We start from the raw sequence: 18,905 nt of genomic DNA, 5'->3' as shown, positions 1-18,905 counted from the left end.
CTTTCAAAAGACATTTTCAGTACGATGTAAGAGTTATAGAACATTGAAGTTAAAATCTTTTTTGTATACAGATAAAAGCACTTTAAAATGGCAGCCACCCCCGGTCTCGTTAATAATCTGTTCTGTCACCCTCAGCCTTTGCAACATACTTGGCAACGGGTACCATTATATAAATAGTGCCTGTTTGGGAGGGTAACTGTTGAAATTGACACCCCAAGACAACCATTATCAACCGACGCGATGCTGAGGTTGACAGTGGTTTTCGAGGGGTGTCAATTTCAACAGTTACCCTCCCAAACAGGCACTATTCATTTTATTATACTGAATGTCTTAATTTTAAAGAAAATTTTACTGCTTTTATATAGAAATGAAGTGAATTCCACGGTGAACCGTACGCGCATAATTTACGCGCATGTAACAATTCGGGTTGTGTTACCCGTTGTCAAGTGTGTTGCTAACGCTAAGGGTAATAGAACGGATTACCAACTGCGTCTTCTACAATCAGATTTCAGTATTTAACATGAAAGTATAATAAAACGAATTGTTACATGCGCGTACATTATGCGCGTACAGTTCTCCGTAGAATTCAAGTCATTTCAGAAACATTTGAAATTGACACCTCTCGAAAACCATTGTCAACCTCTGCATTGCGTCGGTTGACATGGTTTTCGAGGGGTTTCAATTTCAGCTATTTATATTAAGCTACACAAATCATATCTTAAAATGTTTCAAGACAGTATATCAATAATTTTTATGATTATGATAATTTTTTTTGGATTAATTTACTTCTTAACCAAAGACTTTATCTGGGTACTTTACGACTATTTCACCTCAATCCAAAAATCAATGATACTGGACATGTCATATTCAATGAGACAACACTGTGTGGCCGTTTTCTTGACGATTCCGCAATATTATAATTCTTGTATGATCATTTTATAGGAAAAACATAAGAGTAGAAATACATTATATAAATAGTGGTTAAAGTATCGGGCTTGTAAACCGCAGGTCATGATTTTCAACCCGCCTTGGGATTTTGTTCACATTGACCTAACTAAATGCTTGAAAAAACTGTTTCTTAATCCAAAATTTCCATCGGTTTCTATACTTTTATAAATCATTTCCATCAGAATCATGTAAATTTCTGTTGATTTGAGAAACTATTTCAAAGAGGTGTACTGTAGTGAGCCAACCTAATTAAATAGAAACTGTCGATTTAATTTTAATTCAAAGGTCATTCCAAAATGCCAGTCAAGCATTCTGTGTGTTTAATGAAGATTTATGTTTTTAATTTTTTCAGTTTGCTTCCATTGGTTATTTTCACCAAATAATTCATTGCGTGCAAAATAATAACAAAAATTATTAAGTTTTATATTTGATGTCTTCAGATTTAGTGTATCTCTGTTATAGAGTGAGATTATTTTAACATGCTAGAAGTGTGAAGAAACTTCTACAAAAATACTCCAAATTGATCGGCCTATAGTTGACCGAAAATGCAAAGGATTATAAACTTGCCGTATTAAATGAGCGTCCTCTTTACAGTAAAGAGTATTTGCGCTCCATGCCACAGTACACATTTAATATACATTGTAAAATTCGCTGTTTTCCAGTAATAAATTCCCTTTCATACACCATAAGCATTTAATCGTCTTGTATAATGTACAATGCTCAGTTTTAATTATACGAAGCTTTGTTGAAAATTGTCTTACAAAATTCATTAAAATTGATGTGAATTCTATTTATTACTGAAAATTTAATTTCGTTGATCGCCTCAACTACGGCCGAACAAATAAAATCATCACACTTTACCGCAAAACAGAAAAAAACCCTGATAAAACCACAGTAAGCCGTATTGTCAGTAAAAATTTTTTCACAGGATGAATGACCATCTTTAAGTCCTCCTTAAAGATAGCTTAAAGGTGTTTAAAGGTAGCTTAAAGACGATCTTTAAGCCACCTTTAAGCTACCTTTAAGCTATATGTATTGCTTAAAGGTGGCTTAAAGAAAGCGTAAAGATGGCTTAAAGGCAGCTTAAAGACTATCTTTAAGCCACCTTTAAGCCACCTTTAAGGACAACTTATAGGTCCTTAATGTCCAAACTTCTTTAAGCCACCTTTAAGCCACCTTTAAGCTACCTTTAAGCTACCTTTAAGCCACCTTTAAGCCACCTTTAAGCCATTAAAAAAAATTTAATTGAAAATTGTGCTTAATTTCCAACAAAATGTATTAACTTTATGAAAGAAAAGGTATTAAAACGGTTTTTGTTCTAGAAAGAAAAATGAAAAAAAAAAACCCAAAAAAAACGGCCACGGCGAGAATTGAACTCGGGACCATTAGTTTACTAGCATCACCACACATCCTCTGCGCCACGGCAACTTACATATATATGAGCGTTTTTATATCCTATATATCAATGGATATTGCATCACTGTATTGAATGTGTTTACTTGAAAAGATTTTGACAAACCATTCAGTTTGTAACAATCAATTATATCTAATTTATAAATTACATGCATGCATGTATTTAGAATGAAAAACGGAACTTGGTCTTCAGTGAACAAAAATATATTATACCTAAATGGAAACCGTTAGGTTCACTATAGAAGGCTTTCTTAGTTAATAAATTTAAACCGAGTAGATATACGTTCATCTAATTTATAGCTATAAAAATGTAAGAAAGAAAATGAAATCATTTCTTTTATTAAATGCATTGATACTATTAGGGTATTTGTTCAATTTCCCGGTTTTCATGATCGCGGCACCGTTCAAATATGTTTAAATATTTACATGTAATTGTATGTACATGTACATGATTTTTAAACTATCAATTCTGTAACAAACAAAATTACCAATTACCGGTGACGTATTTACTGCATGTGGCAACTGCAAATGACTTGTACATACAATTGTATGATGTGCCAGGCCGGGTATATTTGACATGTTTACCCTTATACATATATTTAAATAATCAACCCCTATTTATGATCACCGGTACATTAATTAATTAGCCTCAAGATTTTACTCTTACATACATGTATCGTTAATTTGTAGACGTAACATCTTTGAAACCCAGAGCTAGGAAATAATACTTTGAAAATGAATTACAAATGTAAATTAACTTTTATTCAATAGACTTATCGTATACTCGTACATACTAAGATTCAACGCCTTTAGAAACCCTGACGTGCACCTGGGCACACGACACACCTGTTGTGTATATCTTGTATATTCTGTGTTAGTTCCAGGGGTTTTCTTAAGTTGGACAAACAATAGACTTTAATTAGATATACACAAACATGCACCTGGGCACACGACACAACTGCTGTGTATATCTTGTATATTCTGTGTTAGTTCCAGGGGTTTTCTTAAGTTGGACAAACAATAGACTCTAATTAGATATACACAAACGAAAAAAACTATGTCTAGACAAACAAAGCAGTAATATCCTGCCCGATATAACAAAGGCAGTTGAGAGTTCATTATCTTTATTTTGTTTAATAACCGGATGAACAGAGAGAGAGAGAGAGAGAGAGAGAGAGAGAGATTTTTCACCGATTAATTTATAATAGGAAACAAACATACTTTAATTAGTTTTATGCACATATTAAGATACAGAGACTGCGCTCATCCCTACAATAATTTTGAAACCCCCCAAAAATTATAAAGAATTTTATAACGGCAATCTGTGTCCATCGGAGCGGTGCTGATGATAGCGATCTGTGTTTAATGGAGCGACGATTAAAACCGCCTGGAACACCCCCCCCCCTTCCTTGTAAATTATATTATCACTCGGATGACCCCCTCCCATCTCTATAAAAGAGCTTTTGCATTTAATATATGTTTTTATTGTTCAGCTTGTCAAGATCAATATTGACTTAAAGGCCACTTAAAGACAGTGTAAAGGCAGTGTAAAGAGAGCGTAAATGCCACTTAAAGATGCTTAAAGGTGGCTTAAAGGTAGCTTAAAGAAGTTTGGACATTAAGGACCTATAAGCACTTGCTTAAAGGTGACTTAAAGGCGGCTTAAAGGTTGTATAGCCTTTAAGCTCCTTTAAGTCACCTTTAAGCCACCTTTAAGGACTTGCTTAAAGATGGTTTTTCGCCCTGTGTTTATTGCTTAATAACAGACACACAACAACAATATTGCAAATGGTGATCAGTGTATTTCTGGATTGGTTTATTCTCAACTTCTCAATATACCCTCTGAAAGAGAAAAAGGAAATTGTTAAACCTTTTATTACATGGCTGCAAAATAAAGATGTAGCTAAGAGTTACATTTGCAATTGTTGTTCGAAAATTGAGTGATACATACCTTTCCAAATGGTCTACGTGGTTGACCTGAAAAAGGGGGTAAAGGTACGCCTGGAAGTGGGTAAGTAGGTACGCCACGACGTGGGTAAGTGGGCACGCATGGAACTGGATAAGTGGGTACGCCTGGAACTGGGTAGGTGGGTACGCCTGGAAGTGGATAAGTGGGCACGCCTGGAATTGGGTAAGTGGGGACTCCTGGAAAATTTGAACTTGAAACGGAGGCTTGGGCGCAAGTAGAGGCAGCAGAGGAGGCGGAGGCTGATCCGTCGTCACTAGAAGCCGCGGCTCCGGCTGCAGCACCTCCGGGAAATCCAAAGGATGGGACGCCTGGGAATCCCTGGAACCCTTGTACTCCTTGGAAACCACCTTGAAAACCACCTTGTACTCCTTGGAAACCACCTAGGAATCCTTGGAGACCACTTTGGAATCCTTGGAGACCACCTTGGAATCCTTGGAGACCTGGGAAACCAACATTCAAACCAAAACCAGGAGCACCTGATGCAGCGGCTGAGGAGGAAGCAGCTCCACCAAAAGGTCCACCGGCGGCGGCAGCGCTAGAGGCTGCAGAAGCAGGTCCACCGGAATTGAATCCAAAATTATTCAAGCCAAAGCTGCCATCGTCAAAGCTATTGAAACCATTGTTTCCAAAACCAACGGGTCCTCATGCTGTCTTTATGTTTTGGTTTTTGAAAAACGTAATCTCGTTTTGCTTGAATAGATTTTCTGGTGTCACTACGACGAGCCATATGAGAATTGTCAATTATTTGAATGAAATTACTTTGAAAAATACGAGAAATTCACAAAACTGACTGTGAATGGCTGGAAATAGTAAAGGTCCCATCAAAATTAGTTTTCATTCAGGCGTCTACCTTCACAATAAGTTAGATTAGTACTCCTTGTTTCATGACTGGCAAATGCGCATTTTATATCCAACGTTTACTGCGTTCCAACAACCAAACCCTTTTCATACACTGTGAGGAATCAATATTTCAGAAAATAGGTAATTGCGCAATTTAGATGATATGAATGTTCGAGGACAATGGTCCTATTCATAAAAATTGTTACATCTTTGACCATAAGATTTCGCGTTAACTGGATTAATAAGGAATTGATGCTAAACGAAAAACGTTTTAACCACAATAAACCTTTTGTTTTGTATTAAATGGTGATGATACAAAGCACAACAATTCAAGTATTATTTATTTAATAATTTGATTGCTTTAAAACAGATACACAACAACAACAATATGAGAGGGTATCAAAGTATTCCTGGATTGAGTATTTCTGGACAAATTTTCTCAATATACCTTCTGAAATAGAAAAAAAAGTTGGTTTTCATTTGAATGCTTAATAGAATTGATAAATAAAGATTCTGCTTAGAGTAAGACATGAAGATGCCGTATAAATAAGATACATACCCTTCCAATCGGTCTGAATGGTCTACGCGAGGGAAATGGATAAGATGTTACGGGCGCCCCTGGGACTGGGTAAGTGGATACGCCTGGAAGTGGGTAGGTTGGGACTCCTGGGTAAACTTGCGGTACAACGGGATAGGTAGGAAGTACACTTCCGGGGAATGGATAAGGTCGTCCAATACCTGGGAAATTTGAACCAGAAACGGAGGCTTGGGCACCAGTAGAGGCAGCAGAGGATGCGGAGGCTGATCCGTCGTCACTAGAAGCCGCGGCTCCGGCTGCAGCACTCCCTGGAAATCCAAAGGATGGGACGCCTGGGAATCCCTGGAACCCTTGTACTCCCTGGAAACCACCTTGGAATCCTTGGAGACCGCCTTGAAATCCTTGAAGGCCACCTTGGAATCCTTGGAGACCACCTTGGAATCCTTGGAGACCACCTTGAAATCCTTGAAGGCCACCTTGGAATCCTTGGAGATCACCTTGGAATCCTTGAAGACCTGGGAAACCGACGTTGTTACCGAAACCAGGAGCACCTGATGCAGCGGCTGAGGAGGAAGCAGCTCCACCAAAAGGTCCACCGGCAGCAGCGGCACTTGATGAGGCAGCAGCCCCGGGCCCGGCGGAATTCAATCCAAAATTATTCAAGCCAAAGTTGCCATCGTCAAAGCTATTGAAACCATTGAAACCATTGTTTCCAAAACCAACGGGTCCTCCAAAGCTAAAACCTGGTGCTCCACTAGCTGCTGATGATGATGCAGCAGAACCTCCAAAGGGTCCACCGGTAGCAGCAGCACTTGAAGCAGCAGCGCCCCCTGGACCGGCAGCAATGGGTCCTAGACCTCCTAAAGATCCACCGAGCAGTTGATGTTCAAGTCCACCCAATACTTGCTGTCCACCAAATCCTCCAGAGGAAAAAAAGTTTCTGGATGCACCCCCTGGGCCGTACTGGTTAACACCAACGGCACATCCGTAGCCATTGCAACCACCGTATTTTTCAGAATCGGCAAAAACACTGGCCAAGGAGCAGAGGAGGAAGATTTGCTTGATCATGACTACAAATGGAAGACAAATAGTTAGGTCTAAAAAAAAGATGTGTATATTTTGCCAATTTTTATTCAATGTTGTAATTTAGGATAGGGCTTGTGATAGTGCTTTCTCGGTAATACATCATTCAACTATTCTTAAAGCATATTGTTGGAACCGTATTTAGGTGCACATTTCATGAGATGAAAAGTATTTAACATAGATAATGTTAAATTCATTCTACTAAGTACTAAAAAGCCGCTATTTTCCTTACTACTTGGGTTTATAAAAAAAATCGTTGACAATAAATAATATCTGAACTTACATTTAATCATCTACAATGATTTATCAGATATATATGAGTCTATTATTATTGATTTTTTTATTGAAAAGTAGTTTAAATATACTTATAATGTAATTAAACGAATGGCTTCATTTGAACTATTGTTCGACAGAAAAAATAGGAATATGAGCAATCGACTATTCAATTTAAAGCGTTGGCGTTTCTTAATTTACTTAGCCCCGTTTATGGTAGCTGGGTGGTCAACAATTTAATATAACCATCAGATCTTCTCTAAATTGTTCGATATTATTTGTTAAGCTTTAAACTATTATTAAGTATAGAAAAAAAAGAAAGCATAAGCACAGAACTTTTCTTCTTAGGGAGACTAATATAGTAAAAAAAAAATTCGATTTAGAAGCTGCGAAATGTAAACGAGAGGTATATATCTTTCTTACCTGCTGTGTGGATCTGGAGGCTCTTAAACTAAAAGTCCTACTGTTTTGTTTAACCGTATCCCTTTTATATATTTTCAAAAACATACGTCATCAATATAAAGCATGAAAACAAACTAATTCTTAAAAATAAAACAGTGGAACGTGATTATAATGCAAATTTGAGACAAACTAATCAAACGTTTTGATCATGATGATTATTTCATGAAAGGTAATGACTTTTCTTTTTTTAATCTTGTATAATCTATTTTTGATATAGTTATATAAATCATATTCCCGTTATAATGGACCATGCTCCTCCTCAACCACATTATAATTCCACTTCCTCTTAGTCATCAAATTCAGAGCACAGTTATCTTGTTTGTTTGATAATTGAATTAATATTCATTGGTTGTTACTAATATATTTATGGAAACAAAGCGCAGAATTGTGAGATTACAAAAAGTTTATAGTCACCTTTAACCTAACTGTCCTGATAAAAAACTGTCGACACACATACAATATTTTTGGCTGGTTCAGATCTAGAAAATACTTATTCGTTATGCTAAAAAAACAGAATACGATAAAAAGTTTGTCCTGAACAAATTAGAGGGTAAGTTATCCTTTTGTTTTTGACAGTTCTTTTCAACTACACATTAGGGGGAAAATATTGCTATATAATTTGGTTATGGATTTGTTCTTTCTTGATAGTTCTTCTTAAACGGTGTTAAATGAGAAAGAGGAAATTATTTTTTTCACTTAATGTTTTACAGCTCATTTAAAAACAGTTTACCTTGTCCCAAAACTGTAACATGAAATTAAAATAAACATTAAAATTTTGAAATTTTGCTAAATACAAAAATATTCGCTTTTAATTTGTTTATCAAACATTAAACATATTTAAGATCCTTTTAAATAAATGAATAGTGTGAATCGAAAGAGCAAATTTTAAAATATTTTTCTACTTAATTAAGATTGAAGATCTTTAATGATGTCAGGAATCAAACAGTTTAGTGGATTTAATGTTGTTGGGGGTGCTATGGACCACTTTAATCACAATTCCAATTTGCGATTCAAAATGTCAATTAAAAACAAACTAAAAAATTAGGGACATTATCAATAGTTTTGCTATCAAAAATATTTTACAAATTCGTATATGTCTTATTATAAAACTAGTAAACTCTTACGATTTTAAAAAAGATTTTCTTATCGAAGCATTGAGGGTAAATCAAATTAGAACATAACAAAACATTGTATCGACGAACGCTCGTAGAGATGGACACATAAATGTGCACGTTTTGAACGCATAGGGTCAAAGAAACTCCTGTGAAATTGAAAGAATGGTAGAAACTCAAAATTAATAAAAAGTTACCACTTTTTAATTTATTATGAAACTACATATTCTGTCAAATATTATTATTAAGTTTTAATGTAAAGATATATAATCTATTTTAAAATAAAAATCAACATAATACGTATTTTTAAAACATGACGTCAATTTCAAAAGGCGTATTTTGTTTTATATCATTCGTTTTTATCATGTGTGGGTTCTTTTTAATGTGTTCATTTTATATTATTATCAATGAATGGTAATTTTATTGTTTCTCTCAAACCATATCCATTGTACATAGGGTACATAACAAGATATTTTACAAATGCGAGCGTAAGTTAGGAAGTGTAGGTACGTTTAAATGCATCGAGCTAAAAAAAATTAAAAACATTTATGGAAAACTTTTTTATAAATTGATTTCTATGGTATTTTTCAGATTCTCCAATTTATTAGTTTTTACATTTGTTAAATACCTTTTTTATTAATTATATAATAATGCCTTCATGTAGTGTTTATATCTTTTTCGCTCGACTAAAATATTTTAAATTTACATGAATAAGCTAAGTTTTAAAAACCATTAACCAATGTTTTAGAGAAGGTGATGATCATGATAATTTATGACTGATTAGGTTTTAAACTGAGTAGAAACGTCTGGACGATTATGAATAATGTCCTACTTAAACCTGTCATCGTAACCACTAATTAAGTGACGGTTAATTACAAAGTGTCATTTTGAATGACATAAATTAGTCGCAATTAATTATTTTTAAACAAGATTAAAAAGAAAATAAAAGTTTAAACTTGTCGAAATATCATATATGATCACTTCAAATATTAACTAACAATATTCCGTTTCTGTCGATATTAAAAATGCTTGTTTTTCTGGAACATTCCTTTGTCACACTGTCTTGATTCGAGTCTTCGACCACTAACGATTTGATCTAATGCACTGAACTGTAGGAGAAAGAAGAAGGGATCTTGTTAAATCTGCTGAAACGCTTGTAGTTGAAAAAAATCGTCAAAGGCCAATCAAATTCGGCGACGTTCAAACGATAATAGCTTGTTAAATTTCAATGTCTCAGGTGATTCTTCGTTTGATACCGCTTTGGAGGGAGGTTTTTCTGCATGAGTAAGATTGGAAAAATCGGAACGAAGTTCTTTTGATTTATTATTAGACAAAACATAAAGCGTGTAATATTTTCGTCCGTATAAGGAGGTGGTAGTAGTTTTAAATCAGAGTATTGTATTTATGCACTCTTACAACGCAATTGCAATTTGAAAAATTACGCACTTTAAAGAAATTGTTCAGAGTGCGTTAATTTCGGGACCAAGTCAATGCACTTTGAAAAAAAAGAAGATATTTTTCAAAGTGCGTTGATATCGTCGATATTAACGCACTTTGAAAAAAAAATGCTCTGGGTTTAGACGAAATGATATATAATTCTATATACTAGAGTAAATGATTGTTTTAACCTTGCTTAGCTTAATGGAATATATATTAAATAGAAACCAATGCATTCTCAGCTAACTTGATAAACAGTTTTTCGATTAATTTTTTTTTCTTTTCTCATAAGCACAGTAGTTTGAATATTTACATTCGAAACTACTTGGAAGATTTGAATTATCAAAATATGACATAACCTGCATCACTTAGCAACTGCATTTTCCTTTTTTGTGTACGCAACAAATTAGGCTATGCGAAAACCGTTAAAATTTAATTTATGTATTGATAAGGGAGATAATGTATAACATATAACATATTTTAACTGGCTTCAATTGAATGTGCTTATAAAGATACATGATGTGTGGGGATACGTTAGAGATAATCGCGAGAGAAAAAAAACCCTACACCCTAATGCATATCTTTAAGTTTATAATGATCATCAAATGTTTGTTAATATACATGTAATTTTATTTATAATAAAGTTATCTGATTAGAATTTTAAAAGAGGGTTTATACTGAAATACTAATAGATTCTATATTATGACACTTTCGTCACTGCAGTTGCTTCGGATAGATCATTGCGGGGCCACGTTTGCTTATTTCTGCAACCTTGCATCGCTATTATAGATTCAAAATTGTAATATCTACCTCACCAAGTTTTTTTTAAACAGGATAGTAGAAAAAAAATTAATAGCAATTTTCACTACATAACCTATTCCTTTCTTTTGCATTTGAAACTCAATGCCAGATGTTTTATAATCAAGTTCATCCTAGTGCCTTTTCGTTTCACTGCGAGATGTCAAGAAAAAAATTATATAAAAGAATAAACTTTGAACGCGTTTTAAATACCCTACCCTAGCCCCAGAACGTATAACAATATGGAACCATGGCTTTCACATTTTTGGTATATTATGCTTCCTTGCTAATATTTATCTTCTTAACACCGGCAAGGAAGAAAACAAATTTAAGTGATTAAATAACATTTACTATATTAGCAATAGAAATCCATTTTTACATCAGAAATCATTGATCTATCGAGGGCATGGATCGCACGATTTTGATGGAAACCCTTATAAGTTTCCGTTTCTCCATTTCTACAATTTTGATGGAAGCTCCATGTTTACCTTCCAAAATACCCTGTTTTACTGCTAGATTTCTGGTTCAAGGAGAGATTTTTTTTTAATTTTCAACACGTTTTACCCAGTAAGGCTTCAAGGGATGTCAGTCATACATTTCACATTTTTAGTATTTATCTTTCCCATATAGACGTTACAAGTAAAACGCTTTAAAAAGATTGACCTTGTAGATTTTTAAAGGAGGCTAAAATGTTTTAAATTTCACCACACAAGTACGATGGACGAATACAAATATCAAAGGTAATGTAGTCTTTTAATCAGTGCAAGTTTCAAAGTCTGTGCAACAAAATGAACCAGTGTCTGCAAGTAGGACTAAAAAATCCCGAAAAAATAAAGAATATGAAAGTTATGGTGATTTGCAAGATCTTTCGTTGTGTACAATATGCTGATAAATACTAATCTATTGAATTATTTCTTTTCTAGAATTTTAGGGGGAAGTTTACATCCTTAAAATTTTCAAAGTAATTCTTAGTTGCTGTCTTGAAATAAACGTGTAAATTATGTACAGATATATCATGTACAAAGGAACTTACTTTTCCTGTAAAACTTGAATCTTATTTTAAAGTTGACTTATCATTAATTAAGCTGTTCGAGAGAAGAGAATATGTTAAACTCTTAATGGAGCCAAGTAATACATAATTATTTAAATCTAGGGATGTTTGACTTTCGTTCATAAAAGTTCTTTAAGGGTAATGCAACAAATCAATACTTAGTTTTTATTAAAGGAAGTCATTAGAAAAGTGCACCGACTGATTGATGATAACCAAGATAACAGCTCAAGATTGCGTGACTTTCTGATTAGATTCATGGGGAAATATCTCTTAATCTTGCTTCCTGAAAAAATAGATGAATCTAAAATGCATGATTTTAAAGTGGTGGGAAATGATTTGAAATCATCTGCATAACCTTTAAATTGATATGAAACCTTTATCGTTGATTTTTGTTTTCATTTATTATACTGTGTTTTTACGTGGTTCTTTCTTCTTCCATTATGTAAACCAAGAACAGAGTAGCTTTTGTATGATCTATGTCTGCAAAGATTTATGAAGTTACATTTTAACCAAAGTCAACAGTTTGTTGAAATAACATGGTTGTAAAAATCTCTTTACATCGTAATTCGGAATGAAAGACATTATGTTTCTTTGCGAATAAATCGTTTATGTATTAAAATTTATGTACTCTTTTGTTTTTAATCTTTTTAATACAAATTGATCAAGAGACTTCTGCAACAAAGTTAACTGATGGAGTTAAGATTTAGAGTGAACCTCCATGTAATTATAAATATAAATCTTTTCTTTCCTTTTTGAATTTAAATTTTGATAAATCATCTCTTTACACTTTGCCTTCATTTTATTTATATTAAAACTTATACTTTAATGCTTAAAGTTATTAAACTTAATCCATATACCTTAAATTTATTTAACTGCACTTTAAACGAGTTGAATTTGAGTGTTCTCGTGGAAGTATATTGTGTGTCAATATATCAATAATCACACATTTTATAAAATTAAAACATCTAAGTGTCGTTATGTCTTTTTTAAGCAAAATATTGTTTTTACAAAGTCCCGCATTTTCATTTTCTTTTTTTACTTTTTTTAAAATTCAATCCCGCATTGCAACTTTTCATCTTTCTTTCATACAGACATTTTCCGATACATTTACATTTTACATACAGTAAGTAATAGTAAGTACATGTAATTGTTTATTATTGGGACATTGTGCATTATTATAAACATTGTAATTTATACTGTAAACATATAAACCATTAATCTAAACTGCACTTGGCTCATTGGACCTATTAGTCACATATTCATGTATTAGGCGACACTGTTCTTTTAAAGGAACAAAGACCCATATCTAACTAGCAATTCTTAATAATATAATGTAATGGAAGTTGATCATTTCCTCTCATTGGTTAAAACATTGTATTAAGAAACTGAGTCCTTCCAAGTAAAAAGGGGTATTCCCCAATTCTTGTGTCAGTACAGAGTCATCAACCTCCATAAAACTTTCAGGTTTTCGACAGATAATTAACATTTGACAACCTTCTTTAAACGTTGTTGCCTTACATCTGACATGTGTCAAACACCTCTCGCCGATTCATCAAAAACTATTTGCATGTCCGTTAACTGTTTTTCAAAGATGAGCCATTTTTTTTTTCAAACAATCCAATTAATCTTAAAATTGTCAAACGAATAGTTCTTAATAATACACGATTACTATACTGCATACACTTACAGAATTTTTAAAATTACAAACAACATTTACGAATCTCGCTTCATTCACAAAACGTGATACCATCTGTTTTATTGTTTTCTCAATGCAAGTCTAATTTCGCATTTAAAACTAAAACGTACTACTTGGAACAGGTGGTTCCACAGACCAATACATTATTAGATAAATTAATGAAATGTTTCTTTTGATATGTGATTTTACAATATAATGACAATATAAGTCTCGGAATTATCAATAACTTTATTTTTCTTTTCTTTTTTTTTGGGGGGGGGGGGGGTTAAATAAAACCGCAAAAAATGGATATAGCAATTTATCTAAAGGCTTACATTTGTTGTTAATAACTGCATACTAACGTATAACATTACATACATATACTGATAACACTAGTCAGGAAAATTCAATTTTTATTACAATACTATTTTTAAATTTTAAATGCTATTGTTGATCTTTAATATGAAAAATTCGACAAACACTCTTAGATAAATTGTAATCGAAATTTCACTTTCATGAATAATTATATATATTCATGAAATTTTTATATTTGAGCTGATCCAAATTTTTTAAAAGGGGTATGATAAAAAAAAAATTTTAAATAAAAAATAAACAAAGTTATCCCTATAAATCAACTAGCATAATAAGTTTGATAAATCAATATTAGATGTAAGCATTTCAAATCACGTTCAGCTTCAATATGAGTAAAATATTAACCAGTAATTTTTTTAACCAAATAAATCATTTTTTTTATTTTACCCTGTCTCCTAATATTCTTTATTAATTTATATGAATTTATTTAGGAATTATATCAGTCAACCAATTTTAAATATTAATTTTAGGAATACCGTTAATACTGTTATAAATCAAAAATATTATTATGGATGTGTTCAGCTACTGTAAAAAGAAGGAAAGTTCATTAGAATGAGTGACAAACTTGTCAATTATGACATTTTGAAAACTAAAGTAACATAAATAATGGTAAACGATAATATGCATAGCTTCATTTCTTATTGTTTGCATACTCTTGTGAATTTGAATTACATTTTGTAAAAGATATACGTTAAATATTTTCCCAACGCAATAAAATTTATCAAATATAGGAGCCAATGTTTATAGCAATTATCTTTTTATAATAAAATTAATATGTTTTTATTTCATATTTTGTTAGAATTTGCAATGTGGGACAAGACATTCTTTATGTTGCTATTCGGCCCCGTATCCAAAAATGATGGCTCAAAACACCAATAAACATGAATCCTTTGATGGATTTAAAAAGTTCCTAGATTTAAATCTGTTTAAAAACAAGAAACCAATGTAAGATCTTAACTTTACATATTTTTTTTAAGAAACGTATTATTTTTATTTATATAAATTGAGAATTGTTAATATTCTGTGCATGGATAAATTATACGTTTTAGTATCATAAAAAAATTATCAAACAATTATAATTTAAAAAGGAATTCGTTAAAATTGCAAATCTTAAAAAGTATATTTTTCGAACTTATAAAATCCGAGGTTTATATATGTACATTTATATGGATTTGATATAGGTTTTAATTTTATGAAGCAATTGTGAAACAAACATAATTAACAAATGAAATTGAACCAGAATTGCGACGAAACAAATTACTAAATAAATACCGATCCCAATACTTATTAAAGTTATTCCGAACACAATGTCAAAAATCACATATTTGCAAGAATTCTAGGTTTACCTCTGTAAAATGGTTTTTAAAGTGGGTGTTGCAGTTACTATGCTAGTTTTCCGAGATAAGATGGATATATCAAAGTTACAGAATTCGATGTGAATTTTTTTTTGCATGCTTTGTTGTATGTAAAGCAGTATAGAATTTTATTTGGAAAGTTTGTACTGACTTTTGGGAATCCAACATATTGTTGGAAGACCTGATTTCCAAAAACTATATAGATGATGTCTATCAGAAACTCAAGCATCTTTTTAATATCAACTTCAAAGTACTTTTGTGTGCAATCAGAATGGCTTTTAACAAATTATTAGATTTCCAATGACAAGGTAAGCATTTTTACGACTTGACTTCCATTTTTATTGAAGAAACAACTGTATGTGATATCAAAAAGCCTAGATTTTAATTTTTCATGGGGAATGGTTGTATAAAGCGTTGAAAAATAGTACGTTTTGATGCTATTGATTTTTGTAAGATTTTTTGACCTCAAAGTTTCTAATAATTCTTTAGAGATTTTTAGTATCTACATCTGATTCACACCACTTCTAAGGTATATTATTGTGGAGTACTCTTGAAGTTTCTCCTTCACTACTGTAAGAATTTTAGTAAGGAGTAAAGAGAAATGTTTGGTAAAACATTTACTGGAACCTGATATATATATATATATATATATATATATATATATATATATATATATATATATATATATATATATATATATATATATATATATATATATATATATTATTGAGGATTTTAGAGATATCAATAACCGATTTATGATTGTGCCAGATTTCACGCTTTTTTGAAAGAATCCTCATCATTGTGAAAAACTGCTTCTTTGAAAGAAAATTAATTTAAACTTAAGTTTAGAGTAAAACAATTTCATGAAAACTGCCATTTCCGATTTTTATATCAAAGAGGCATATTCCTAATAAATCTGACTTTTGGAAAAAATCATTAATACCTTCTGTAGTTCATGTCTTGATTAGTCGAGGTAACGCAGTCAGAATGGATTTTAACCGTGTCTTACATTTTAGATGGGGTTTGAATCACGAAAAAGTTGAATTTTTATGCATATTTCTTTAAATTGCATAGAAAGGTAAAGTAAATGTATATAGATAATTTAAAGATGTCAGAATAAAGTTATTTAAACTCTTGTTAATGTAATATTTTGCTTGCGTGCTTATTTATTATTAACATTACTGTGTGAAGTCCCCGTAATAAACTTGATAAACATTTTCTTCTGAACAAAATTTTTAAAACAGTGTACTCAGTATGCATCAATGTAAAAAGTTAATTGTTCACCCTTTTTATGAAATAACAGGATATGGTGATTTAAAGATACATTAACAGGTTGTTAAAAGCAAAAAAAATATTTAGAAAAATTTGAATCGGGGATGAAGCAATAGGTTCATGAAAATATGTACGGATAAATTTGTACATGCATGTAATCTAGACTTAGCGTTAATTTATATACTGTAGAAACATTGGATAATTGTAATTACAACTCTGACGGTTTTAAAGAGTCAGCATCAGATTTATTCGTGTATCTTAAGAATGATTTGTTAAACACACTGGACAGTAAAAATTAATTTGATATATGTTAACATTTGAAAACAGAATATATGGCTATCTTTCTAACTGTATTTTTTGGTTGCTATGTTCGATAGAAATGCGCATAATATATTTATGATTAATTTAATGCTTTGATTCATTTCATTTAAGTCATAAAAATTAAAAATAATGTTTTGCTACTATAAAGCTGTCAATTCCCTTAATGAATTTTCACATTTTGAATACCTGGTAGAAAAGATCAAGAAAAATATGTTTATATCATATTTTGTGTGTGGCAGTAAAAAAAATTATTTTTTTCAATAGGTTAGTATAAATTTGAGTTTGCGCATTTCTCAATGTACCTCTTCATATACATTTTAATACAGTGGCATGGCATTTGGTGTGATCATGGTTACATATTATTGTACAATATTTTGAAGTGCCTTTCAACCAAAACACAATATAGAATTCGATGTTATCTTGAAGTAACAGTATAGTGGAGTTTATTTACAGGACCCAGGGATTTTGCATGGTGACATGCATTTCAGACGAGACAAGTTATGGATCACACCAGAGACAATAACTCACATAATTCAGAATCAGCAATATACCATTACTCAGCACAAATCAAGGTGTAAGCAAGATTTCATTCATTCAGCGATAATATGTAAATAAAACTTTGATAATTATGACCAATGCCAAGATCATTTCCCTTGATGGAATATATGTTATTTTCTAAATGTTCTAAATGTTTTCCAATATATACACACACAATGTTACCTGACCAATCGTAATATGTTCTTTGAAATTATGTCTTCTTTTAAAGTCGTGCTGCTTTCTAATTTTCTTGCACATGCATAAAATTTAGTTTCATCTACTTGATTATATTTGATATCATCTTGAAAATTTATTCCCTGATACTTTTGCTAATTATTAGGAACTGACTTAAAATTAAGAATGCTCATTTAGTATGCAAAGTTTTCTGATAGTAAATATGAAGATTTTCTCTCAGTTTTGCACACAATTCACCCAAATATATGTATATATCCTTAACAGTTTATGTAATGCAATATCCACTACTAGGATATTGCGGAAACATTGTACAAGAGAATAGTAATATATGATATTCTATTTTTTGTAGATTGCTGTTAAAGCAAAAAAAGACGATCCAAGTCAGCTAGCAAATTCTTTAATTCTGCATATTTTGAAGAAGAAGAAGAATAAAGTACACATGTACTATTCATTTAGTTACCACAATGCATCCTTTCTCATTTTAATTTGTGTTGAATAATAAATCATTATCATTTCTTTCTCTTTTTTAAGGTGTTTGTTCTTCAGGTACATAAAATGAATCAGCTTATGAGCAATAAAACTGAATGCCAAGTAAATGATTGAATTATACAATTCTAGACATATAACGATAAAAGTTTCTAGAATTGATAAATAAAATAGTAAACCCCTTCACTGTCACTCCGGTACTGCTCTTTTGCATGGTAACGTAAAGTTTTAGAAGGTGGAAAAGTAAATGACGTATATTTAGCAATTTATGCTGTGTCATATTATACCAAATTACGCCAATTGAATAATTTGACTTTCAAAAAGGCACGAACCATCGTTTTTGAAAGTGTGTGTGTGGGTGGGGGTAGGGGCAACCTCATCTAAAAAAAATCTTGCCAAAAAAGGGAACTTCTCAAAATCCTGAAAATCCTAAAATGGAAGACCGACAATGGGTAATGTCAGTAGCCAAGGTATGGTCAAATGTACATCTTAAGATTGATTCTCTCTCTCTCTCTCTCTCTCTCTCTCTCTCTCTCTCTCTCTCTCTCTCTCTGTTTGTAAAGAATATATTGGCAATGATTCGCGACGAGGGACCATCAACTTAGAAAATAATCTATGCAAATTTACAATTTTAAGCGGCATGCCCAGTTTGTCATAGCCGAGATTGAAAAATCGTGGCGGCTTTTGTTTCAAAGCCCGCTTGAAAAGTTGAAAGTAAAACTATGACGAACGTATGAAACTCATTTTTTTCCAAATAAAAAGTGT

The 18,905-nt window shown here is 32.0% G+C and overlaps 2 protein-coding genes across 3 annotated transcripts; both read right to left on the bottom strand.

The window, feature by feature from the left end:
* Positions 1–4,109: 4,109 nt before the first annotated feature.
* LOC128175749 (elastin-like) lies at positions 4,110–5,152 on the bottom strand. Its single transcript, XM_052841586.1, has 3 exons — positions 5,122–5,152; positions 4,313–4,971; positions 4,110–4,203 (listed from the first exon to the last, which is right to left on the bottom strand). The coding sequence occupies exons 1-3, from the start codon at positions 5,150–5,152 to the stop codon at positions 4,192–4,194; spliced, it is 702 nt and encodes a 233-aa protein (XP_052697546.1). The 3' UTR covers positions 4,110–4,191.
* Positions 5,153–5,498: 346 nt separating this feature from the next.
* Positions 5,499–7,542, bottom strand: LOC128175457 (elastin-like). Of its 2 annotated transcripts, XM_052841089.1 has the most exons (4): positions 7,488–7,542; positions 6,206–6,778; positions 5,730–6,163; positions 5,499–5,621 (listed from the first exon to the last, which is right to left on the bottom strand). In XM_052841089.1, exons 2-4 carry the CDS (start codon positions 6,774–6,776, stop codon positions 5,610–5,612), a joined length of 1,017 nt encoding a protein of 338 aa, XP_052697049.1. In that variant the 5' UTR covers positions 6,777–6,778; positions 7,488–7,542; the 3' UTR covers positions 5,499–5,609. The 2 variants fall into 2 exon arrangements, with proteins under 2 accessions (XP_052697049.1, XP_052697048.1); XM_052841088.1 differs by having other exon boundaries at positions 5,730–6,778.
* Positions 7,543–18,905: the final 11,363 nt, after the last annotated feature.

The sequence above is a fragment of the Crassostrea angulata genome, chromosome 3 (genome assembly GCF_025612915.1).
Source record: "Crassostrea angulata isolate pt1a10 chromosome 3, ASM2561291v2, whole genome shotgun sequence".
NCBI classification, from domain to species: Eukaryota; Metazoa; Mollusca; class Bivalvia; order Ostreida; family Ostreidae; genus Magallana; species Magallana angulata.
Note: the sequence above shows the minus strand (reverse complement) of the source record. Positions and strands in the feature narration are given on the sequence as shown.

What these genes read in the sequence shown, in the direction of transcription:
- LOC128175749 (XM_052841586.1), bottom strand. Translation starts at nt 5,152, where the DNA reads ATGGGACCTTTACTATTTCCAGCCATTCACA. An exon ending in ACTATTTCCAGCCATTCACA is followed by an intron (nt 4,972 to 5,121) that starts GTCAGTTTTGTG and finishes AGACAGCATGAG; the next exon opens with GACCCGTTGGTTTTGGAAAC.
- LOC128175457 (XM_052841088.1), bottom strand. Translation starts at nt 6,776, where the DNA reads ATGATCAAGCAAATCTTCCTCCTCTGCTCCTTGGCCAGTGTTTTTGCC.